Raw genomic sequence first — 26,184 nt, 5'->3', positions numbered from 1 at the left:
GACTCATCTCGATTCTTCACTGCTTTGAAAAACCTCCCCTCTCATTATCCCTATAGCTCCGTGATTCCTAAAGGGGCTTCTTTTCAGCCCTTCCCTGAAGTCCAAAAACTCAATGTCTCTACAGCCTAGTGTTAACATTCGGGAGCCGGACTGGAATTGAACACACCGGTTTATAATGCTTTCATTTGGGGTTGGGAAAGGTTGGGACTCACTCATCTCGATTTCTTCCCAGCTTTGGAAAACCTCCCCTGGCCCCCCTTATTCCCAGCCCCTGTGATGCCCAAGAGGGTCCACCTCATCTCTTCCCCGAAATCCCAAAGGTGAGGACGTCCCCACAACCTTCAGTCCATTTTGTGTTATCTAACACACATTTCCTGAACGGAAGGGAAGGCAAGGGAGACACAAAAAGAGGAGAGTGAAAGGCCAGAGAAGAGATCGCTTCTGCCCTGGGGTCCCGCCTCCGACCCAGCATCTCACATCCTTTGGTCCCGGACTACGCTTCCCGGCGTGCTCCGCTCTCCAAGCCTGGATCGGGCCGCGCAGCCGCCTCCAGGCTCATTGACTAGCCTGTTGCTAGCCCTGCTTAGCGTTTTCCCCGGCCAGCCTCCGCACCTTTTCCCACCTGGCTCCACCTCGAGCGAGAAAGGACACCCCGACAGCGGGCACCCCGACAGCGGGCCCCGGGATGGAAGCGCCTATGGGTAAGGCGGCTCTGCGCTTCCCCGGGATGGGTGGGGACTCGGCCGAGCTCCGTGTCCGCCGGGCGGGCGGCCGGGAGAGGCGCTGTTCCCGGCGGTGGGACTGCGGCGGCGGCTGCACCGCGCCCTCCTGCCCTCCCTGTCGGGCCGCCCAGCCCGGGCTGGGGATGCTCTGGGGCGGGCTGGGCGGGCTGGCCCCGGGAGCCCCGCTGGGTGGGGGCCTGTGCGGGCCCCCCGGCCGGGGCTCCTCCAGCTCCCTGGGGAGAGCGCGAGGTCCTGGGTCCGGGTCCCAGCCTGGCCCCCCGGGCCGGGATTAGCCGCAGGCTGGGGGGCCCCCCTCCCTCGTGCGCCCCGCAGCGCTGAGGGCTGGGCCGGGGCTCCGAAGGCTCCGCTTTGTTCAGACTGCACCCACCCCTCGGGGTCCGTGAGTGTGGGGGGCTTCCATCCTCCCCCAGGCTCGGCAAACAAGGCTGAGCCCCGGGGGGCCGCGGCAGCCGCTCCGTCCCCAGGGCTGTGGTTGCCAAGGACGTTCAGCATCCCGAAGGATGCCCGCAGCTGCCCGCGGTCCGCCCGGCCGCCTGGTGCAGCTGATTAAAGCACGAGTGTTGTCACGTCCTGGACCAGCCCTAGATCCTCCCTGTCGGACGCCAAGAACCAGGGCTGAGGAAGGCTGGAAAGAGACAAGTGCCGCCCCAAGGGCAGACCCCCGATTTAGAGAGCCCCTTACTGCGTCTGGCCCTGCCCAAACTCCTCAGCCCACCATCTTGTGCCCATTCCATGTTTTCCAGGACTTGCCCCCCTTGAATCAAGATTCTCCTCCCGAGAACTGGAGAGCTGAGAGAGGGTTTTTGTAATGGTGGATCAGAGAGGTGTATCTACCAGGGAATGGCAGGGAAGGGACAGATGGGCACCATCTAAGTGGGGGTTTGTTCGTTTTCTTTGTAATTGTTACTTTTAAAGATAGCTTTCCTCTGTCTGGACAGTTCGGATTTTATGGGACACTGTTTTTTCCCTGCGCAGGTATGAACAAAGCATCCTGCTTCCCTTCCTGATATAACCTCATCAGGTCATAAGCTTCATTTGTCCTCTTAAAATTGTCTTTGTACATTGGTATCTTCTGTTATCTTTATTTGTTGGGAGTTAAGTAATAAGAGAGTGATAGGGTATCAGCATAAGGAAGAAAGGTGCCAGGGGCGGAGCATGGCCAAGGGAATAAGGTATCAGAGAAATGGAAATTAGATTCTAGACGTGGGTAAGGACTTCAGTGACCATCTTAAGGTTCTTAACCTGGGGTCTATCAACTTTTTAAAAATATATTTTGACAACTATTTCAATGTAATTGATTTCCTTTGTAATCCTACGTAATTTCTTTTGTGCATTAAAAAACATTATTCTGAGGAGTCTACAAAAGGGGTCTATAAAATGAAAAGAAGTCAAGAATCCCCACCAGACCTAGACCAACCCCTGTATTTTGCAGACTAAGGAGTCTTAGTCCTAGAGCGCTGAAGTGACTTGCCTCTCTGTAGAATGCAAACTTTTTGAGGGGAGGGACAATCTTACTTTTGTTTTTGTATTCCCCTAGAGTAGCACACAGTAGGTACTTAGTAAATGGTTTTCACTTGATTGATTGCCCAAGGTCAGCCCCATAATTAGAAAGTAAAAAAACCCTTAAATCTAGGTCAAATGCCCTTCCCTCTAACACTGTGTAGTTTCTGTACTCTTTCATTTTGCATACGAAGAAACTGAAGCTCCCAGAGGTGAAGTGGTTTGCCCAGAGTCACACAGCCAAAAAGCATCTAATGGAATATTTGAACTCAGCCCTTCCTGGTATTGACCCCTTTACTCTATCCACTAGACTGGGATGCTTAGATGCCACCTGAAGAGAATTCCTATTTGCAAAAGCAGCAAATAATCTATCATAGGCCATTTCTTGGGATAGTCATGAAAATAGCTCCTTACTGTAGAACACAAGGTTATTTACCTTAATTGGATTTAAAACAGGTATGCTGGCACATATATTTCCATAAATCTCTACCTACCACATACATGTTTATGTTTGCATGTGTATCTGGGAATATCTACTATGTATCATTCACCCCTAGAAAGATTTCATAGAGTGGAGGGAGAATTGCTCTTGAAACTAGGTTCGAATTCTGCCTTTGACCCATATTGCCTTGTGTTCTCAGGGCCCCCGGCAACTCTATAAGACTGCAAATGGCAAAGCAGTTGCTGAGCTGCACTGGTATCACCAGGAGCTCCCCATGCCATGAAACCACAGTACGGGACCAAAAAAGGGGGGAAGGGGAATGTGCAGGCTTGTAAATAGGTCTGTAACTCTCTGTCAGTATCCGTGGACATTAGTAAGGGTGATAACCAGCAAATTGGCAAAGATGATGAAAGACAAGAATAGCCTATGGAAAGGTTGTGGAAAGAGAGGTGTGCTAATGTACTGTGGGAGCTGCGAAGTAGAGCAACCATTCTGGAAAGCATTTGGAAATTACAGTCATGTCCTGCCCCAAAGCTTCGACTTCTAGGCATGTACTCCAAGGAAGTCAGTGACCAGAAAGGGGGGGAAAGGGTTAAAAGATATATATGTACATGTGTATGTATATATGTATATACAGAAATATATCAAAATATTTATAGCAGCTCTTTTGTAGTAGTAAACAAATGGAAAGTAGAAGCTCTTTGATTGGAAAGTGGCCAAAAATTGTGGTACATAAGTATCATGAAATTTTACTGTGCCGTAAGAAATTGTGAATATGATATAGAGAAACATGAAAAGACTTATATGAACGGATATAAAGCAAAGTAAGTAGAACCCGGAAAACAATATTATAAATAAAAACTGTAAGTAGGAAGAACAACAAACAATGAAATTGAATGACCAATGAGCTATCAGAAGATATTTCCCCTAGTCCTTTGTAGAAGTATGGCTGTGGGATATTCCTTATAATGTCAGATCTTTTAGTTATGCTATTTACTTTTACAGAACTTTTTCTTCCTTTTTCATTCTTTATTTTAAAGGATAGCTCTGTTGGAAGAGTGAGGGAGACAACATAGTAGGAAACATAAGTGATAGAAAAGTAAAACAACATATTTTTTTAAACTAGAAAGGGTATTTTGGGATATGTATATTTTTATGCTTTCCATTGTTTATAGAATAAAGTCTAAATTTCTTGAAATGGTATCCTAAGCCTTCCCCATCCTGGCCCCCAGCCACATTTTTAGCTTAATATTTCCCTTTCCTTTTTATGAATATTTTAAGGTCTACATGGTTTTTCATGCAAATATTACTTTTTAGATAAAAGTTTTCCATGGGAGCACACTTCTAAAATTTTAATTGGATATATAGTTCAAATTTCATAAAATTTTTGATTATTCATAATTTATCCTTAAAAATTTTAACTTTATGAAAAAATCACTAAAGATTACATCCTGAATATTTCTTCATTTGCTTTTTTGCATAGTCATAAACAAAGTACCCATATGAAATTAGTCAATATTTACCTACTTTTTGCATCCTTTTTCTGATAACATTATTTCATGGCCACTTTTTCCATGGATATTATTGGTCACAAGCTTATCATTTTTAATAGCTACAATCTGGTGTTAAAATACCATCATTTGATAAGTCCATTATAGAGTTACAAAGCAAAGTGCTATATGATGTCTATGGGGGAGTGCCGGGATGTGGAGGGAAGGCTGGAACGGACTAAAGAAGATCAAGGAAAGTTTCTTGGAAAAAGTAGGATCTGAGTTGGGCTTTAGAGAACAGGAAGGAATTCTGTATTGTAAAGACAGGTAAGGAAAAACATTCTAGGAATAAAAAGCAGCGTAAGCAAAGACACAGAGGCCGGAGAACACAATATGTGTTGTGCAGGGAGGGGAGAATGAGAGGACGCTAGTCCATATTGACTCTGGCACAGAGTTTGGGGAAGTGAATAACACAGCATAAAGCCAGAAAGGTAAAGTGGTACCAGATTATGGAGAGCCCTGAACAACAGACCACAAAGCTTTAGACCTCTGCTCATTCACCAGTGCAGAAAGCGCTAAGTGAGTAGAGGAATGGCGTGACCAAGTTTGTGTCTAAGAAAGATTAGTCTGGTACCAGTCTATGGGATGGAGTTGGGAAGACCTATAAGGAAGCTATTATGTCAGTAAGTGGTAACACGGGCCTGCCTACACTAGGGTGATGGTTGTGGCAATAGACAGTAGGGAGAGGAATCAAAAAACTTGGAAATATAATCCACAGGATGGACTAACTGATTAGATATAATTGGTGAGGAAAGGAGCTTGGATATGACCATGTTGAATCAGTCAAGTAACAAACATTTATCAAGCTCTTGCTAAGGGATGGAAATACAAAGAAAGGGCAGAAATAGGTACCTGCCCTCAAAGAGCTTATGTTCTTATGGGGTAGAGATGTACACGAACAGGTACATGCCAAGTAGATGGCAAGTGACAGATGGGAAGGCATTTGTAGAAGGGAGTACAGGAAACGGAAGGTGGCACTGGAGCTGAGTCTTGAAGGATCTTGTGGATTCTAAGAGGCAAAGGTGAAGAAGGAGAGTATGCTAGCCTTGGGGGACAGTCCAAGTACAAGGGCACTGATACAGGAGATCAAATATCATGTGTGAGAAATACAAATAGGCCCGTTTAGTGGAAGCAGAGGGAGATTAATAATGTGTAAAAGAGTGGGTGGATTGGAAGGGGTTGAATGATGAAGGCTTCAAATGACAAAGACATTTTTACTTTATATTGGAATTAATAGAGTATCTGGAGTTTACGAAGTTGGTGGGGGGACCTTTACTTGAGAAAAGGTACATTAGTAGCTGTGAGGAAGATCTATTGCAGCAGGGAGAGACTTGAGGCAACGAGACCAACTAGGAGGCTCCTATAATAGTTTAGGTGAGTAGTGATGAGAACCTGAACTGGGATAGTGACTGAATTTAAATGTATTCATTGCAACATACATTTATCAAGCATCTGTTTATATGCAAGGCACTGTGGAGATAACCTGAAAGTCTCTGGAGATCCGTGACTGAAGCACAAAAGAGAAATTACAGCTAGAGATATAGAGTCATTGGGTGGGATTGAAAGGTAAAAGGAACACTTTTACAAAAAATGGACAAATTTGAGAATATTTTTAGGCAGATGGGAAACATAGCAGTGATCACAGAGATTAAAGATGCATGAGGGAGAGAGATGACCACTGGAGCAGGACCTATAGAAAGTAGGATCCAAGTGTGCAGGTAGAGGAGAAGGATTAGTTTTTCACCAAAGGGATGGGAATATTTTTTGTCCCTCTGAAGTCTGCATATCAGCTAAATGATGGTCAGTTTCTAGATGACTTTTTCTGTATAGTAAGTGAAGGCTATGTGGAGATTGGAAGGGATGTTAGGAGAAAGGAAGAGAGGTATGGAAATGAGAGAAAGTAAGGAGAATATAGAGCAGGTAAAGGGGGAGAAATAGAAATGTATTCTATGGCTCATGAATATTATTGCACTTAGCTTATTGAATATAGGTGGTGTAAATTCTTGATAGTCCCAGAAGTTCATTGCTTGTTGACTCAAAAATCCACCAGGCTTGCATCTGCCATCTCTTAGGAATGACAGAATCATAGAATTTGGTGCAGCAAGGGACCTTAGAGTCAACTTTCAACCTCCTGATTTTATGGATGAGGAAACTGAGGCCCCAGAGAGATTAAGCAGTTTTGCCCCAGGATTTTAGCATAGGCCATCTGACTCTAAATCCAGCAGGCATTTCTCATTTCATGTTTTTTCAGTCATCTTCAACTCTTCATGACCCCATTTGGGATTTTCTTGGCAAAGACACTAGAGTCGCTTGTCATTTCCTTCTCCAGAATATTTTACAGATGTGGGACTGAGGCACACAGAGTTCAGTGACTTCCCACGGTGACACAGCTAATGAGTCTCTGAAGCTGGATTTGAACTTCTGAAGATGAGTCTTGCTGATTCTAAGCCCAGTGCTATATCTACTGTCACACCTAGCTGTCCTTTAAAAACTCCCTGGAAACTATTTGTTCAGTCATCAATTCTGGAATGATTTGCATTTCCTTATCCAGGGGGTTAAGGCAAATTGATGTTATGTGACTTGCCCAGGGTCATACATACATGTATGTGAGGTCACATTTGAATTCAGGTTTTCCTGACTCCAAGGCTTAGTACTCTATCCACTGAGCCGCCTAGCTGCCTCTTTAAATTTACTACAATCTGAATATTTATTTAGCTTTGCTATATTGTGGGTGTTTCATTAGTTCAACTGTATTATCTTTCTTAAATTAGTAAAGTATCTCATTGAACTAAAAGAGGAGAAGATTTATATTGTTAGCCTCTGGGGTGGGAGGGTGTCAGGAGCAACCAGGAAATGAGCTCTAAAGACTTGAACCATGTCTGGTTTCAAGAAGAGAAAGTATGAAACCAAGTGCTTAGGTGGGTATCCGTGCTGGCATACGATTGTTAAGTCATCCATCTTTTGTGAGGTTCACAGTTAGGTGTGGGAGAGAGGACAGCATTAGAAACAAGGTAAGGCTCCAGGATGTTTGTACATATTCAGCTGGGGTGGTCTAGTATTTCTTCCTACTTTTCTCAGTATTTGACCTTGGCCCTGGGAAAGGTAGCCAGGGGCTCCCACAGTGTATTTGTTCCTCTAAGTGTCTGTATATGGATCTGAGATCAGGTCCTGTGATGTGTCCTGAGCTTAGGCACAAAATATATCAAAGAGGAGAACCGCATGATGTTCAGGTGTCCTGCAGATTCTGCCTGGAGATAGGAATCTCATCCATCACATGCCTGGTGGTAGGCATTAGAACACAACAGCTGCCATTCCAATCCAACTCTAGAGAAGTTAAATCTAATAATTCCTGGACTACATGCTTTAAATGGATCAGAATTTATACACTAGATATATATCCCTGAAAAGTTTTACGTATGTGGAATTTTTTAAAATGTAATAATATTTTTTAACATCAAGGAAATACTTCTATGGCGCGAAGACTTATTCTCTTTAGATGAAATAATTGCTTCTTGATTTATCTATAAGATGAAAGAGTTGGATTGGATAATCTTTAAATGTCATTCCAGGTCTCGTTTCTGTTCGGTAAGTTGAGATCTTCGAATCTTGAGAAAAAAAGGCACACCTGTGTCTCTTTCTGTCACTTTATTTTCCTTTATTTCACCTCTATTCTGAGATACTTTGCTGCTAGCCACAGGCACATCCAAGGTAACTTCAATAGTCAAGTGATGCAATTTAGCTGAGATACTGATGTTGGAAGAACAACTTTTCTTTTAGACCCCAGAAACTGTGAGATAACAGTTTGCTTGGGGACTGCTCTGCAGAGAAATTTAGAAGTTCCTTATAAAATTCTGAAGTTCTCTTTTCTTCTCCCTCATTCTTTCTTTACTGTTTTCCTCATTCTCATGTTATCCTGTTTTACTTTATCTCCTGTGTCCCCCACTGAGCTTCTCTTCTTCATCCTTAATGAAGCCTATTTTTCATTCTTTTTATCATTCCCTCCCTGAATGATAACATAGCCATATTTTGACGATATTTAAATTGCTTTCAGTGGTTTTCTATTACAAGTCAGTATTCACCAAGAATAAATTCAGTAATCATGTTTTAAGTGTCTCCTTTGTCTGTGCAGGTGCCCTGTGGCACTCTGTGGACCCTGGAGGAGACAAAAGTTTGAAATCACAGACCAATCTCTGCCCTCAAAGAACTTACAGGGTCAGCTAATGGAATCAAATTATTGTTTTCTAGAACAGTTGCAGTAAGTAGAGTCTACTAGGACAGCTAGGTGGCAAAGTGAATACAGCCTGAGGTCGGAAAGATTCATGTCTCAGATACTTACCAGCTGTGTCAAGGGCCATCTCCAGTCATCCTGATCTATATCTTGCCACTGGACCCAGATGGCTCAGGAGGAGAGAGTGAGGCTGGTGACTTCGCACAGCCCTCCCTCATTTAAATCCAATTCACTTGTATGTCATGATATCACCTCCCTGATGTCATGGTCTTCTTTGAGAATGTAGGACAAACAATAACCTTTGTGAGTAGTAGTAGGAGCTGCCCCACTGGGGACTCAGCTGGAACTGGCCTTTCTTTCTTTCTTTCTTTCTTTCTTTCTTTCTTTCTTTCTTTCTTTCTTTCTTTCTTTCTTTCTTTCTTTCTTTCTTTCTTTCTTTCTTTCTTTCTTCCTTCCTTCCTTCCTTCCTTCCTTCCTTCCTTCCTTCCTTCCTTCCTTCCTTCCTTCCTTCCTTTCTTCCTTTCTTTCTTTCTTCCTTTCTTTCTCTCTTTCCCTTCCCTTCCCTCTGTCCACTTAGGGTATCATACCCTTACCTTCAAGTGCTCTGCCCAAAGGAACATAAATTTTGATCACTCAAACTTGGCAAGATATCTTGAGGTTTACTGGCTAGATTTCTTTCTTAAGGACCATGCCTTAAACCCAAATCACTCTGGCTCTCATTGGTTGGCCAACAATAGGTCCCAGGCCAAGCCCTACTTGGTCATTGTTTGGGTCACTGATTGGCTCAGAGTGAATGTAAATAGCAATTATTTCTGTTTTGGTCAGAAACTCTGAGGGTCTTCCCCTCCCAGGTTATTTATTTTTTTTTACTAGGTAAAAGAGGCCATTATCTGCCTCATTTCTTACCTAGTCTTCATCACTGATTGGGCATGGCCTCAGTCAAAATGAGACCTGTTAAAGACCTTAGCTTAAAAAGACCCAAGGTCTCCCACTGCATCCAAGACCATCTGCAGTCCCCCTGATCTTTATCTTGCCCCTGAACCAGATGTCCCTGGAGGAAAAAGTGAAGGTGGTGACTTTGCACAGCTCTGCACTTAAATCCAATTCACTTGCACGGCATGACATCAACTCCGGCATGTCATGGTCCTCTTCAAGAACAAAGAACAAAGTGCACCAACAAGCTGGATGACCCTGGGCAAGTCACTTCACCCTGTTTGCCTCAGTTTCCTCATCTGAGAAGAAAATGGCAAAGTACTCCTGTATCTTTGCCAAGAAAACCTCAAAGGGGGTCATAGAGAGTCAGACACAACTGAACAAAGTCTACTAGAACACCACCATAACTAAGGACTACTTGAAGGTCTGATTCACCAAAGGGGTGGGATATTTTTTGTTTCTTTCTCAATAATAGGCTTTTGAAGATCAGAAAGGTGGCCTGTGTAAGTATCCAGACCCTGAACGAGAAGCCATGGCCCTGCCTTTCCAAAAAGAACTGGAGAAATACAAGAACATTGATGAAGATGAACTTCTTGGTAAACTCTCAGAAGAGGAACTAAAACAGTTGGAAAATGTTCTCGATGACCTAGATCCTGAGGTGAGTGAGGGGGAAATGGAGCACAGTGGTTACTGAGAGAACCGTGTAATTAAGTTGCCTTCATGATGGAGGCACCAACAAGGTCTGTGGTTCTAACTTCCAAACTTGAGTCTCCTTCTCAATGTGATATTAGAAAGTCACTTAATTTCTCCATTCCTGTGGAAAAGTGACTTTTCTAGAGTCCTGAATTCAACCCAGAGCAGCATTCCCAGGGTCCCGTATGATTTCCTATTCCCTCTCAGGATGGCCTGAAGTCAAGGATAGACTTTCATGCAACCCCATGACAGCTCTGAACTGTGGGGGCTTTTGGACCAGAGGAGTCCAGAGGGCTTCCCTTGCCTCTACAGAGCTAATTTAAACTATGGAAGCTAGAGTTATTGGTATCCCATAAAGTATAGACACAATAACACCTCACTCATTTGGACCAAGCTGGGGTGGCCAGGCTAAATAGGTAAGACATATTTAATAAACGTTCATATTTTGTTACTTTTAAGCACATATATGTACTTTTATGTATATTATGTTACCTTTAAGTACACATATGTACTTAGTAGAAGTATTTCATGTATATCATATTACATATATGATAATAATATAAGTACATATAATAATTTGAGCTAGATAGCAAACAGCTGTGTTGCAAAGGTCCATAGACCAGATACTCTAATGACTAGCCAAGGATGAAGCCTTATCTGATGAGGCAACCATTGTTTGTGGAATGATATAGGAAAATAGGTGCTTTTAACTCTTCTGGAGATTCTTTCGAAGCTTATTCTGTTAGCTCATATATTGCCCTTGAACTCTTGTGGACATTCTTCATTATATTTATTTAGTAAAGCCTTTCTTAGTGCGCAGGTAGACCTTAAAATAGTCCCCGATTCAATTGGCCCAATTTTAGAACCAGGTGGATCTAAACGGATGACTTTGTTTTAGTCTAAGATGTTTTATAAATTAGTCTAACACAATGGATACGTTGACCGCTGCATTGACTTTTCCAGTAGATGGATTTTATTTTTTTAATAAAGAGTGTTTATTGAAGGATCATGTGATTACATGATGAATGCGGGGTCAGGAGATTTGGCCCATCCCTTTCGGTGTGACTCTGGTAAAATCCCTTAACCTCTTGAGGAGTCCATTTCTTCTTCATCTGTAAAATGAGGATATTATCTCTACCTCTCTAACTGAAAAAAACAAAAAGAAAAACTGGCAACAACAAAATTCACACCACAGCGTATAGTAAAGGACTTTCTAAGGTTAAGGAGAATGTGCTCTCACCATTCCTTCTGTCAGTTTTTAGAGTGATGGGCAGGAGTAGGAAGTACTGGGTTTAGTGATGACCAGAAATGCAAAATTACTTTACAAGAAAATCTGTAACTAAAATTTATGATAAACTCATGTCTGAAGCAAAGTAAACAGAGTTTGGGGCAAGCTGTTCCTTCTGGTTCTAAAATTTCCTGATTAACTGAATATATATTAGCAACCACTATGAGGTTTGATGGCGTATTTATGTTTACCTGATATCCACATGGCTCAGTTAGGTGGTGCTTTAGATAGAGTGCCTCTCCTGGACTCAGTCATCTTCCTGAATTCAAATCTGGCCTCAGATACTTACTAGCTGCATGACTCTTGGTAAGTCACTTAAGCTTGTTTACCTCAGTTTCCTCATCTGTAAAATGAGCAGGAGGAAAACCCCAAATGGGGTCACGGAGAGTCTGACACAACTGCGCTACACATATCCACATCTGACCAGAGGCAGAATTGATAATGGTGAAATGAAATAAGGATGTAGTTATTTTCTTCTGCAACTCTGAATGTCTGTCTTTAATGACTGTGGGAGCACTCCAGACACATGGGGTTCAAAATCTGAGCCCTGACCTATAGAAGGAGGCTTTGCAAGACTCCAGGCCCCACAGCACCAAACCACAAGAGAGATACAGAAAGCCTTGAACTACTCCTGCAACTTAAAGTTCAGGAAATCTAGTTGTCAATCAATCAATAGGCACAGTGCTAGATGGAGAAGATAGAGAGACAAAGAGGAAACGGTGCTTGCCCTCAAGAAGCTTATATTCTATCAGGGGAAGCAGCACATATGGCTCTAAGTGCATATATAAGCACAATGAATATCGGGCAGAGGGGAATTAACAACTGAGTGAATCAAGGAAAGGCCTCATGTTGGAGAGGACACGTGAGCCAAGGTTTGCAGGAAGTCACGAGGTAAAGAGAGAAGGAATTCTGGGAATGGGGCGTAACCACCCGTGCAAAGTTATGAAGGTAGGAAGCAGGTATGATGAATAACAAGTTGGCAATTTGTCATGAAGGAGGCACAAGGTTTACCAAGCCTGGAAACCTCTAATGGAGTTGGGTTATGATGGGCTCCAAGAGTCAACATGACACGTTTGCATTTTGTCCTAGAAACGATTAGGAGCTGCTGGAGGGAGTATTTTGGGAAGGGGAATGAGATGGTCAGACCTGAGTTTTAGCTGGCATCCTGACCTACAGTATTTTGGAGGATTTCTGGAAGGTGGATAGGCAGAAAGCATTTAAAGTTCTCCTATATCGGTGAGGAGTCTCCACTCTGTGCCATCGTGTGAGAGAACCCACCAGGAGTTGCCAACTGACTTTCTATGGCAGGGGGAGCTATAGGAATAATCTCCTAGCATCCCTGATAGACCATCTACTCCTACTGTTTAAGAGTGTTAGGGCAAGGATCCTGCCACAACCCCACTTTGCCATACATAAGTCATTAGGGTCCTCCAGATCAGCTCCTTTCACCATCCCATAGTAAGCTCCAATAGGGCACATAGTGACTGCCGAGGGACCAGATCCTCTCCTCCACTTACTAAGGAGAGAACGGAGCCTTAGTTAACTGAACAGAAATCCTGTGTGTACTTGATATGCTAGTAAATGGGGACAGAGATAACAAATGAAACCCGGGCAGACGACCTATCTTGTCACTGACACCCGACCAAACCTGTTATTTGGCAGAGTGCGCTCCTACCAGCAGGTTTCCGGCAGAAAGACCAGACGCAGAAAGCAGCCACAGGCCCCTTTGATAGGGAGCACCTCCTTTCATATTTGGAAAAAGAAGCACTTGAACACAAAGACAGGGAAGACTTTATACCCTTTACTGGAGAAAAGAAAGGTAAGGTCCGGGCCCACACTGGGTTGGAATGGGCAGCCAGTGCATCCTGGGACCAGCATCCAATCAGACGAAGAATGGGAGCCGACCTAAAAGAGAGGAAGGGGCAGGATACAAAAATGACCTCTGACAGTACTTTTTCCTCCTCTTTTTCTTTCTTCTTTTTGGACTGGACCTGTGACTTAATTGATAGGGAGAATTCTTTGCACTAATGAAGAGCTGTAACTTTTTTTGCATTTTATGGTCTTAGAGAGTTACCTGGGAGTACTGATAGGTTGGAGGACTTGCCCACAGCCACACAGCCAGTATATGTCAGTGATGGGACATCTTCTGACTCAGAAGTTCCTGCTTTATCCATTACCTCATGTAGCTTCTCACTGAGGCTTGCTGCTTATAGAAAGTTCACTTAAAGGAATTGAACACCCACAGATGATGACATAAAAGGGTAGTTCAGAGGGAATCCTGAGCAATGGTGAGCTGGTTTAACAACCAGCTCTCCAAAAAAAAAATCATTTATCTGTCACACACTTCTAAGTTTAATCTGCATTATTAACACTTTTTCCATCACATTTTAAATTCTAAACAATCAAGACAATAAATCAGACTCTGATTTTGTGGTATTTATTGATTTTGAAGGTGTAAGTACTCACACTGAAAAGTTAAATATTCACCCCTCTGGTTTGAGCCATGTCCAGCACACCTCAGGATCCTAGGATTCTGAGATTTCAGGAAAATATAAATATAGTGTGTAGAAGAAAGTCCCATGCTATCTGATCTGTGTCCCTCAGGCTTATGGTGGCTCTTATCTCTGTGCCAGAGAATTCCCATCAAGCCTTTTCTCCTTTATGTCTGTTTCATGTTAACTCACCCTGTAACTAAGGGACAGACCTACTAAAGTTAGTGACATTAGAAGTCGGTTCACATGTCAATAGTATACACATCTCTCCAGATGAACACTAAGTCAATGGGTGAAAAGCCCACCTGACGATGAGTCCCTATTTCCAGTTCTCATACATCTCCCCACCCACATACCCAGAGCTGAGAACAGCTCTTGGAAGTTCTTTAGCCACAGAATGACTGGAGCCAAGGGTATTTCTCTGATAAAGTACTTAATAGCCTTGCAGCTAGAGGAGCCTGTAGCATTGTGTAGTCTGCCAAGACACTGACATCTAGGCTTCTAGGCTGGCTTAAATTAGAGCACCCACCATCATGCCTGTAGCTTTAACCATCTTCTGACTTTAATTGCTCACAATTGTTCACACGCTGACTGATGGCTTGAGCAGTATTTAGAATGGCATTTTGTTAAGAAAATTAAGCAGAAGTGAAGAACTGAGCAGATAACTAGAGATTACCATGGAAAGGTTGGTTGGTTTCCATAGTAGCTGTGACTTACTTAATTGGGAAAGGGGAAAACAGATTTCAAATATACAGTAAAATCTCAAGAGACATACCAAGGGGAAAGGTTTTAATCAAATAACGTCAGGGAATTGCTTCATTTCAGATCCATTCTGAAAAGCTTTGGGGAGGAATCGGAATTTTAGGAGCTACCTGAGTGATAGAGAAAGCTCGGTGGAATGGGGGAACTGGGGAGGAGAAAGGCATTAATAGAAAGTTTTTCCAAGTGTGAAATTTGGGAGAGGCATCTGAGGTAGAAGTCAGGTGTCATAAGAAATAAGAGTGAAAGTCTGCCAAGAAAAACAGAGAAATCAGGCTGGGGAGTAATGTTAAGAGGTACTTTGGGGCTACTGGTAAAGGGCTTTGAATTCAGATATAAAAATGTTAGTCTTGATAGATAGATAGATAGATAGATAGATAGATAGATAGATAGAGAGAGAGAGAGAGAGAGAGAGAGATGATTGATAGATATGGATCATCAAGGAGTATTGCTATGTCTTAAGGAGAGATGTGATATGATTAAAGCTACTAGAGTTTATTGAGTGGGGGTGAGGGTGTGACATAGATAGTACATCCTATACTTTATGAAGATCATCACTTTGACAAGCCAAGTGTAGGATAGAATGGAAAGGGGGAAAGACTTGTATTAGGGAAACCAACCAGCAGACGATAGCAATGGTTCAGAAGTAAGGTGATGAGGGCCTGCGTCAGGGTGGTGGCAGTGTCAGAAGAGGGAAGGGGGCATATTCAGGAAGGTAAAATTGACAAGCTTGGGCAACAGATTGGATATGAGAGGTGAGAGAGGAAAGTAATGAGTCATGGATGATACCTAATTTACAAGCCTGGGTGACTAGGTGGTACCCTTGGCAGTAATAGAGAAATTTAGAATCGGGGGAGGTTTGGTAAAAGATAATAAATTCAGTTTGGGATGTGTTGAGTTTAAGATGTCTGCAGGACATTGATTTTGAGATTACCAGTAGGCAGTTGGAGATTCAGGACTGGAGGTCAGGAGAAAGGTCTACTGAATAAGTAGATCTGAGAATCTTTAGCATGGAGATAATAATGAAATCCATGGGAGCTGATGAGATTACCAAGTGAAATAATATGAAGGGAGAAAAGAACATAGACACTTAGTCTCAAAAAACGAAACAAAATAAAACCCAGCCCCAAACAATGAAAGAAGGAAATCATGGGAATAATGGACTTTCTTTACTATGATAATATTCTAGATTTCATCCTTCTAGAGAGATTCCTGATGAGTTCCCAAATTCTTTATTTCCTCAGCTTCATCTTAACAAGATAATATTTTAAAGACCAAATAACCAAGCAACCCCCTATATTTTTTTTTAGAGCTCTAGTTGCCCCATATCTATGAGAGAGACCGGCAAGATTTTCTTCTCTCCCCACATCAACGTTTTGCCCCACTACAAATGCCTTTCTGATGACTTGTGGACTAGGGATCTAGACCTCTTTGTAGCTAGTAGGGAAATCCCAGTTGGACACACAGAGTGGTGATTGTTCAGCATATGGTTGTCAAAGCTACATCCTCCAAGTCAATCAGTTCCCTTTGTCAATAAAGCAGTCATTCTCAGTCTTGTTTGTCTGTTTGTTTCAAAGGAAGGATCTTTATCCCCAAGGAAAAGCTAACAGAAACTCATAAGGAAGAAAAAGTGACTCTTGACCCAGAACTGGAAGAAGCTTTAGCTAGTGCCTCTGATACTGAACTCTATGATCTTGCAGGTTGGTAATTAGCTGGATAAAAAGCTCTTTATACATATTAGACCATAAGCCTTGGAATAATGTGACATGTGTCAATATCCTTTAGTACCTTAACAATTCTTTACCGCTTACAAAGTAATTTGCATGTAGTCTCTCTTCTGAGCCTAACAATGAGCCTGTGATTTTTATTTTGGGTCCAGACTTATGACCTGTGATTTCCTCTGTGTGGGGAACTCCCCAGTGAGAAAACTCCCATGGCCCATGCACATCAGTAACTACTCTGCAGTTCTGGTCTGAAAAAGTGGTCTGCAATACTCAGAGATTAAGTCAAATGTGTTCATGATTATTTATAGGATAACCGCTTAAAAGCTGAAAGGGACCTTAGAAGCTGACACCCTCGTTTTACAGGTTAGGAAACTGGCAAACAGAGTTTTAAGGGACTTATGCAGGGTTATGGAGCAAGTAAGTATCTGAGACTGGATTTGAACTCAGGGCTTCTTGAGTCTAAACCCAGGGCTTTGTCCTATTAACTTGCCATGAGTTTTATAGGCAGTATATGTCAGAGATGGTATCTGAACTTAAATCACCTTGACTCTATCCATTCCACCACACTGCCTCTCCAAGTAGGTAGGCATTTTAGATGTTATCCTCATTTTCAATATTGTTATTATAATACTGAGCCAGCTAGATAGCTGCGTGGATAGTGGGGTCTGGAAGACCAAACCCAGCCTCAGGCGCTTACTAGCTGTGTGACCCTGCATAAGCCACTAACACTATTTGCCTTAATCCGCTGGAGATGCAAATAGGAAACCCCTCCAGTATCTTTGGGGAAAACCAAAACCCATAATAAGGTCAGGAGAAGTCAGACAGGACTGAAGACCAGGGAGTGCTCCACCCGGAGGAAGGAAGACCCGAGTTCAAATGAAGCTTCAGACATTTATTAGCTGTGTGATTCTGGGCAGGTCACTTCACATCTCTCTGCCTCAAATAAAGGGTAATAATAGCACCTGCCTCCTAGGGTTGTTGTAGAGATCACATGAGATGTCTAAGTACTTTGCAAGCATAAAAGCGCTATATAAATGCTAGTTATTATTCATATTGCTGTGTATTTTCCTGCACTAAAGGCATACTCCAAAGTCTTCATCCCAATATAGAAGTGCTGACATCAGACTACAAGTTTTGTCAGATCCTACCCAACTGGAAGGTCATTGAGAATGGGTACAGTCTTCATCTGTCCTCTAAAGACCAGTCTAGCTAAGTTCAGAGAGAATCACCACCAGAAGGTTGCTCTCCAAGTGACAGATTGTTTTCAACCACAGAAATTCACTTCCTAAAATTTGGAGGGGTGGTGGGCAGCCTGCATTAGTAGAAGGAATATGATCCTTACATGGCTGTCACACAGGAGGGAATGCCAAAGGGACAGGGTTCCTGTAGCTCTGACTTGTATTCTAGACTTATTCCAGAGAACGTTACATTTCTTTTTCCTCCATGGGGAAGGCAACATGGAAGGAAGAGGATGACCGAGTCTGGCCCCATTTCTCAATGTCAGATCCCTGGGACAAAGGAAAGAGTGAGATGTAGGATTCAGGAACTTTTTAATAAGCCACATTACCTGCACCTACCCAGTTCTCCATTACAACAACAGAAAATGTGGGCTTTGAGATTCTCCATTAAGAAGGGCACTTCTGATCCATCTCAACTGCATAAACTTGGAGGTTGGAAACCAGGGTTTTCTTCTACTCTCTGAGGCTTCTGAAAATATATTATATTTTGAAAAAATAGTTAAAATATCTCTGTTAGGGATCAGAGATTTCCCTGTTCTGGTTAAGAGTTTTTTTGAGCTAAGTACCTAGAGTCTTCCTAGATTATAAGGGGCCTTTGCAAGTAATTAGTAATATGCACCCGTGACTACAGGGTCTATTATGATCAGTTTCCAATGTGAATTCATATATACTTTTGGAGAAGAAGTCCTCACATTAGATATTATGTTTTCATTTGAACAAACATTTATGAACACTTGAAGGGTCAAATATATCCACTGATGCAAAAATATGCTTGTTCCTTCAAGGTATTCTTAAATTCTTTTCCTTCTAAGTAGCTTCTATCTACCCCGAGTAAGACATTGTGTAAGCTTCGGAGATGCAGAGACCAAAACAATTAGAGCTTGCTATTGAGTTGTTTCCACCCATAAGCCCAATCAGTTTCTTAAAAAGGTGGATAGGATGATTAAAGGATGGTAATGCAATGAGGAATGTAAATCCCCAAGGAACTTTTATTCTCCTGAAGGAATGTCATTTATGCCAAATCAGTAAAAATGTTATAATTTGAGAAGGGAAAGACACTGATGATTAAGGGTATCTGAAACACTTTTTCTCATAGCAGATAGTGCCTAACATGAGCCTTGAAGAGAGCTAGGAATTCTGAGAGGCAGGGTTGAATAGGGACATGGAATAAACAGAATGAGGAGCATTTGGTAGAGTGGCTGGAATTCTAGACTTGGGAGTCAGGAAGACTGAGCTTTTCCACCTCAGACAATTACTGCGTGAAGCTGAGAAAGTCACTTCATGTCTCTGAGACTCAGTTTATTCATTTATAAAATAAGGATAAGGATGACAGTCAATTCACAAAACCTGTGAATATCAGAGGAGTTAATGTGTAGAACATTTAATTGTTGTATAAATATTAGTTATTCTTCAGAAAAGCCTGGAAAGATTTATATGAACTGATGCGAAGTGAAGGGAGCAGAACCGGGAGAACATTGTTCACAGAAACAGCCACAGCGTATGATGACTGATTTGGATAGACTTAGCCCTTCTCAGCAATTCAAGGACCTAAAACAATTCCAAAGGACTCATGATGGAAAATGCCATCCACATCCAGAGAAAGAGCTATGGAGGCTGAATGTAGAGTGAAGCAGACTCTTCCTTTTTTGTTTTGTTTTTTCTTTCTCATGGTTTCTCCCATTCATTATAATTCTTCTATACAAAATGACTAATGTGAAAATATGTTCAATAGGAATGTATATATGTAGAGCCTATATCAGATTGCAGGCCATCTTGCAGGGGGAAGGGGGAAGAAGGGGGAGAAAATTTAAAGCTTATGGAAGTGAATATTCAAAGCTAAATATAAATAAATTGACAAATAAATATGTTATTATTACTGTAACACCTTCCAAGCATCTGGACAAGCTTCTTCTAGTAAGCTTCTTATGAGCAGGGACTGTTTCATTTTTATCTCTGTATCCCCAGTGCCTAGCACAGTACTAGGCACTTAATAAATGTTTATAGAAAAGGAGTTTCTGGATAATAGAAATATTATGCATGAAGACTCATTTCCCCAAGAAACATTAAAAATTTGGAAATCCTGCTAACAGCTTCTCTTTGCTTTTTAGCTGTTCTTGGAGTTCACAATTTAGTCAATAATCCACGGTTTACTGAAGAAATCCCCAGTAACGATAGTGGCAAAAGCCCTCCAAGAAGTAAGTAAAGGGGGGAGAAGGGGGAAATTGCAAAGGTTGTGAAACTTGTTGGCTACCAGTAAATTCAGATTTCTCCATCTGCTGTTCCATAGTGTGTGCCAGAGTACTTGGTATTACATGGTTGTCAAAAACCTTAACGTTGCCCTTATAATACGTTACCATTCAAGCCCTTTCCCTGTACATTTCTGATTTCTGTTTTGGTTTATATGTGGTTTGCCTTCACTAACAGAGACTTTTAGATTCTAATGCCTTGCTCTCCTTTAGTCATCATACCTACCATTTTAAACTGGGCTTAGGGGCAGATGCAACTCTTATAGCAGACTCTAATTCAAAGTACAGTAAAAGTTATCTGGTCATAAAGGGAAACATTATCAAGAAAGATAAGAAAGCCTGGGGGAAGCTGTAGACCATGGAGACTGATTGAAAGGAATTTGCAGATATAAACCTAAGACCCAGAGGGTGGTATTTGGTGTTTAAGGTGTGGTGATGGGGGAAAGGTGGGGAGAAAGAAAGACTAATTAGGACAAAAGTTATGTATCTTTTTTAAAGTTAGTGGCATGGTACAATATTTGCAAACCTTAAGGCAATGATCCTAATTATTATTATAAAAACAAAAGTAAGTTTTATTACCTCAAGTATTGTGAATAAGATTTATTATAACCAAAAATGCAAATAATAAATTTAGTTATTTTTCAGTTTTTTAAAAAAATTTCTTTTGCATATGGTCTTCATTGGAAAATTTTCATTTTCTGGCCCCTTGTTAAGTTAATTAGATTCATTGGTCCTCTTTATTTTTAACTTCTGAATTCTAAATTGGGTTTGAAATACTTCCACTCATGCAAATGCTTACACACAAAAGTCATTTTGTAAGCAGAGTCTTATTTGTGTGACCAGCTAGGAACATATCACATATTTAGGTATAACATGCTGTCAGCATTTGCCCATTAAAAGTAAAATCCTTAGAGTCTATCTTATGGGTAAAGTGTGAACAATTAGAATGACATAAAAGTACTCAAAGGAAGAAAATTTAAAGTTTGGCAGGCTAATAGGATACTAAGCCATAGTCTGCAGAAAGTAAGCGTAACTTTCTCCGTTTAATTTTAGCTTCTGTGCTTTAAAAAATAATCTGGTTTTTCCTAACTACTTAAAATACGTATTACAATCAACCACAAACCCTTCTTTTTTCATATTCTTATAGATGACGTATTTGAAGACAGGGTCAGGGCCAGGGAATGGAGCAGGAAAGAGAAATGGGGAAAGAACACAAGTCTTCAAACATTCAAAATAAAGATTCATCTGGATGTTTGGAAATTAACCCGAGAAATGTGCTATCCTTTCTTCATAAAAGAGTGGAAAACCTAAGTTTTATGGAAAATTAGGATATCATATTCCCTGACATTTCTACTAATTCTGCCATACTAATCCCCAACCATGAACGAGGAGGCCTCATTTCAGCCTTTCCATGGCCCTTTTGTTTCCATAGTTAGAAGTTTGCCACGTTCACTTAAGCCTACTTGAATACTTCCTGTAGTTTGGATGTAGCCTCGGGATGGGGAATCCATAACCACTGATCCGAAGTCAGTGGATTTAGCCATCGTGGTACAAGGAGAGTGGATACCCTCAGCTTGATTTAGAAAAGGAGTAGGCCCATGGGTGTTCAAGTATAGCTTATAACCCATTGCCAGGGACCTGAGCAAATCAAGAAATAAAAATGCCCTATGGCACACTGAATCATCTTCATGTCTCTCATATCTTTTTTTTATTCTTAGCTCTGCCCACATTAGGTTTCTTTAGGGTCTATTCATCCATGCCCATCTTCCTGAACTGATAAAAAGAGCTCAAATCCTAGGACTCTTCCTAATTTCTCCTCCTAGTTATCATTTGTCTTCCCATTGTGCCCCAGATCTTTAGATGGGCCAAAGGAAAGGAGAAGGAATTGAAAGTTTGAACAGTGAGGAGAAAGAATGCCATTTCTTTTTCTATCGCCAGCCATGAATGCAAATGCATACCATATGTAAGGCTGTGTTTATGTATATAACAATTTATTCAATCCTCAGCATTTGCTCATTTAACTTTCGAGACCAGGCATTCGCGTGATTTTATTAGTAAGCTCATGTTCACTTTTGTGTTGACAGCTGTGCACATTCACAGTTACATATCATAGAGAGGGAATGATTGTGCCAACCCTGAAGAGTGTCTTGGCATAACTGACTAGCTGTCATCTAGAGACACTGACACTGACGCTGCCAATTCCATTATCAATAGCAGCTTTAAGGTTAAAGGTCAACTCTCCTCTTCTACGCTCCATACTCTGAGACTCTTTAAGGATCTCAAACGGTGCACAAAGCAGGCATTGCTGCCATTTTATTTCAAGCTGAGTGTCATTCTCAACCTCCAATGTCATCCACCAGTTATGAAGGACAGAGTGTTCGAGGTGATGTCGAGACCTCGCCAGTCTCAGCATCTTCTGACAGTAGCATCTAAAGTCCCAGCAACCTCCCCCTTGGTTTTCAAAGGGCAGCCAAGACAAGAGAGGCTAGTATACAGATATAGATAGAGAGTATAGTATACAGTACAATGCCCTCACACTGCCATCTGATGCAGTGGAAGGTAAGATTCAGATTAAAAAACGTTTTAGTTTTAAGAATTCTATTTGCTGTACAATATTTTTGGTACCTTAGATTTCAAGTGTTATGAAAAATGAATATTGTCTGAAGCAAGTGTTCTGGAGTTGTTCTTTTTATTGAGATGTTAGCACAAAAGGTTATAGAATTCTAGGGAATTACAAGAAAAAATATTTTGCATGTTACTGATTTTATTTTGTATGTTGCATTTTATGTGTTATTTCATAGTTACTGTTTTAGGAAAAGTACATGTTATCAGAATTAAAGTTTCATTGTAAAGGACTGTATGCAGGAAAGTGTATTTTTAGCCATCTCTAAAGATAAATTCCAGTTTTTTGGTGGCTGGAGGAGCCTAACCCCTTATTTTCCCATAGGTTCAATGTAGCAACATCCATGTTTTGTACTGTTGCGCCATTTTCTAGGAACATCAACCCCATGAAAGTTGAGGAACAACCGTGTGTGTATGCACATGTGTATTACATAGATACATACATGTACACATAGGTATGTATACATACATACATACTTATACAAATAGTAGCTATTATATATGTATGTATACTTATACATATACATGACCACAACATGTATATATACTTGTGCGTATATACTTGTGTGTGCTGTTATATGTGCGTACATATAGGCACATGCATATAAATAGGTCTGTTTGCTATATCCCTATATGGTAACATGTCAGTCATCATATGGAAGTACTGTTTTGGAAGGTACTATGCCACATGGCCATCTGCACATGTGGTTCTATATAAGCAATCAGTCATAACGTAGACCACAAAACCTAAGTCTAAGTTGGTTGCCCCATCACAACATTTCCGAACAATTCCGATGTGGTTGTTCTAGCGATGGGCCCAGGAACCTGATCACTTTCTATACCTGGGTTCTGAACAGAACTACTGAAGGTGGGCAACACCAAGCTGCAAACACCAGGCAGAATGAATGAATCATTAGTAAAGCCTTGTAATTCACTTGCTTGTCCAATAAAGCGGATTCTTTTTTATATGAGATTTTATGTTTTCAGAAATCCATGATAGAAATGATACTTTAGGAAACCATCTTTGATCAAGAATTATTCTATCACATATGATTGAATAGAACTTGAATTCTACAACATATTAACTTGTGTTTTAGATGTGGTCAAAGGGGAAAAGGTCAAGCCAATATTTGAAGAACCACCCAACCCCACAAACGTGGAAGTAAGTTTGCAGCAGCTGAAAGCTAATGATCCCAGCCTTCAAGAAGTCAACCTCAACAACATTAAGGTATTTCATTACAGTAGCAGTCACCTGACTGCATCCGTAAGGACTGGAAATGTGCTGGAGATAACCAGTTACCTGCTTGCTCATCAGTTTACACTTATTTAGAATGTCCCTTATTTTGCCTGTGCTGGTAAAATGAAGAAAGGGAAGATGTGGTCCCTACTTTCCTTGAAAGAAGTCTCAGTCCTTGAGTTTAATACAGAAAAAACTTAAAAATATGTGTTTATCCAGAGGATGACTGCATTCTAAGCCCAAATTATTCAGCTTCCCATGAGAGTTAGACCCCAGGGAACCCAAACGTCCCCACCAAGTGAGAGAACATAATCCAGTACAAAGTATGCCAGTGGGAGTGTTAACAATAGTGAACCAGTCCTTCCTCTTTGGGAGGCCAACTTAGAGACAGTCAAATCCCAGGGTTTTAGGTTTGGACCAGGAAGAGTTCAGACATTGTACTCAGGACCAGAGATGATTATCTATCCCTCTTACCCCAAATCCAAAGGGTCCCTTGGGCCCTCTAGGAAGGGAAGGATTTTAACTGATAAAATTGGGGTATAGGGGCATCTTATACAGATGACTGCCAAATCAATATATACAGGCCTAATTACTCTCATTCTCTCACCCTGCATTTCAAACTACCTGATTTATAATTCTAACAGAATGTTCCATAGACATCTCACACTCAACGAGTCCAAATGGAGCTGAATTTATTTTCCCCAAAATCTATCCCTTCTCTGAATTTCCCTGCTTTTTGTTGAGGCTGTCACCATAACCAGGGCTGGAAGGGACCTCACCTAGTTCAGAGGTGGGAAACCTGAAGCCCTTTGACTAAGGGCCACACTTGAGGACTTGGAGGGCCACAAGGCTGCAGGTTCATCACCTGTGATCCTAGTTCAATTCCCTCATTTTACAGATGAAGAAACCAAGGCCCAGTGAGGCTTCCCAAAGGGACATAAATAATCAGAGGTGAGATTGGAGCTCGGAGCCTCCTGATTTCCAGGTCACCATTCTTTCCCCTCTTCTACTCTGCTATCCTAGGAAGCAACTACTTTTCAACCTTGAAATCATCCTTGACTCTTGGCTTTTCCTCATGCAATTCCTTTTTTTAAAAAAAAATGTTTTATTTTCCCCACTAAAATTCCTTGTTGCTTTCTACCAACTCCCCTTCCTCAACAAATAAATATGGCCAAGCATAACAAATGAATATATTAGACAAATGTACCTGATTCAATTTGAAACATTTGTTAAACAATAACTATGTGCCTGGGATAATGCTTGCTAGCAGGCTCTGGAGATACACAGATAAAAGTGAGAGTCCCTACCCTCAGTGAGCATACGTTCTATTGTGAGGAAACGACATTTTTACAGATTTCAGTAAAAATAAATCTATATTCTTTTTAGTCTGCACATTTAACTTCTTTGGTGTAGATAACTCCTTATAAGGAAATTCCCTTTATTGATGCAGATGGATAACGTCTGTAATTTACACTTGTAGGCAGCTGCCTGGGACACAGAAACTAAATGACTTGCCCAGGGTCACACAGCTAACAGGTCAGAGACCAGTATGCTAAGTGCTTTGCCAGGAAGTCATAAGCACATTGTAAATAGAGCCCTGGATTTAGACTCAGGGAGACCTGAGCCCAGATCCTACCTCCAACACTTAATGGTTGGGTCAGCTCTGGGTGAGTCACTTAACTGCTCTTTGCCTCAGTTTCATTATCTATAAAAAGGGGATAATAATAGCACCTACCTCCCAGAATTGTTGTCAGGATACAATGAGATAATATTTGAAAGTGCTTTTCACACATTAAGGTACTCTATAAACGCTAGTTATTATTATAAGCTCAAAATATGCCAAAGTAAATTTAAAGTTATTTGGGGAGGAGAAAGGGTGAGAGTACTTGCTACCTGGGGAAACCAAATCAGTCTCATGTATAGGGAGTGGCCTTTGAACTGCCCCCTTAAAGAAAGTTAAAATTCTAAGAGGCAGAGGTTAGGAAGGAATGCATTCCAGGCACAGGAGACTGCCACTATCCCCAAAGCAGACATGGCAGATGGAATGTCCCATAGAGGGAACAAGAAATATGCTAGTTTGACTGGACTGTAGACTTTTTGAAAGCTTAACCGGATTGTAAACTTTGACCAGATTGTAAAGATCCAGATTGTAAAGATCTTTAAATTCTAAATAGAGGAGTTTGTATTTTATCTTAAAGACAAAAGAAAACCTCTGTAATGGGTTCTTAACCTGGGGTTCATGAACCTGGTTTTAAAAAAATTATAATTATTTAATAAAATTATTTATATAATTATTTTCCTTTTTAATTTTACACATTTAAAAGTATTATTCTGAGAAGGGGTTCATAGGCTTTACTAGGATCCATGACACAAAAGACGTTAAAAACTTTTGGGTAGAGTTTTTTTAGGATTGGGATGACATGTCCTTTAGAAATATCCATTTGGCAGCTAAGTAGAAGACAGATTGGAAAGGGGAGAGACTTAAGGGA

The 26,184-nt window shown here is 41.3% G+C and overlaps 1 protein-coding gene across 7 annotated transcripts in view; it reads left to right on the top strand.

Annotated features, from left to right (window-relative positions):
• Positions 1-502: 502 nt before the first annotated feature.
• Positions 503-26,184, top strand: part of TMOD2 (tropomodulin 2) — a 52,267-nt gene continuing 26,585 nt past the window's right edge. For 4 of the 7 annotated variants that reach the window (XR_011970475.1, XR_011970474.1, XR_011970473.1 and 1 more), the window contains exons 1-6: positions 7,722-7,820; positions 9,872-10,054; positions 13,040-13,196; positions 16,206-16,328; positions 19,699-19,785; positions 23,556-23,686. Coding sequence is in view for 4 of the 7 variants with exons in the window: in XM_072624322.1 (XP_072480423.1) it covers positions 7,764-7,820; positions 9,872-10,054; positions 13,040-13,196; positions 16,206-16,328; positions 19,699-19,785; positions 23,556-23,686 (738 nt within the window). In the remaining 3 variants the exon portion in view is untranslated. Of the gene's footprint in view, positions 702-6,237; positions 7,247-7,721; positions 7,821-9,871; positions 10,055-13,039; positions 13,197-16,205; positions 16,329-19,698; positions 19,786-23,555; positions 23,687-26,184 lie in introns of those variants that run through there. The other 3 variants (XM_072624323.1, XM_072624324.1, XM_072624325.1) reach the window with 3 other exon arrangements.

This window comes from Notamacropus eugenii, chromosome 7 (genome assembly GCF_028372415.1).
Source record: "Notamacropus eugenii isolate mMacEug1 chromosome 7, mMacEug1.pri_v2, whole genome shotgun sequence".
Lineage (NCBI taxonomy): Eukaryota > Metazoa > Chordata > Mammalia > Diprotodontia > Macropodidae > Notamacropus > Notamacropus eugenii.
This window is presented reverse-complemented; position numbering and strand designations above follow the sequence as displayed.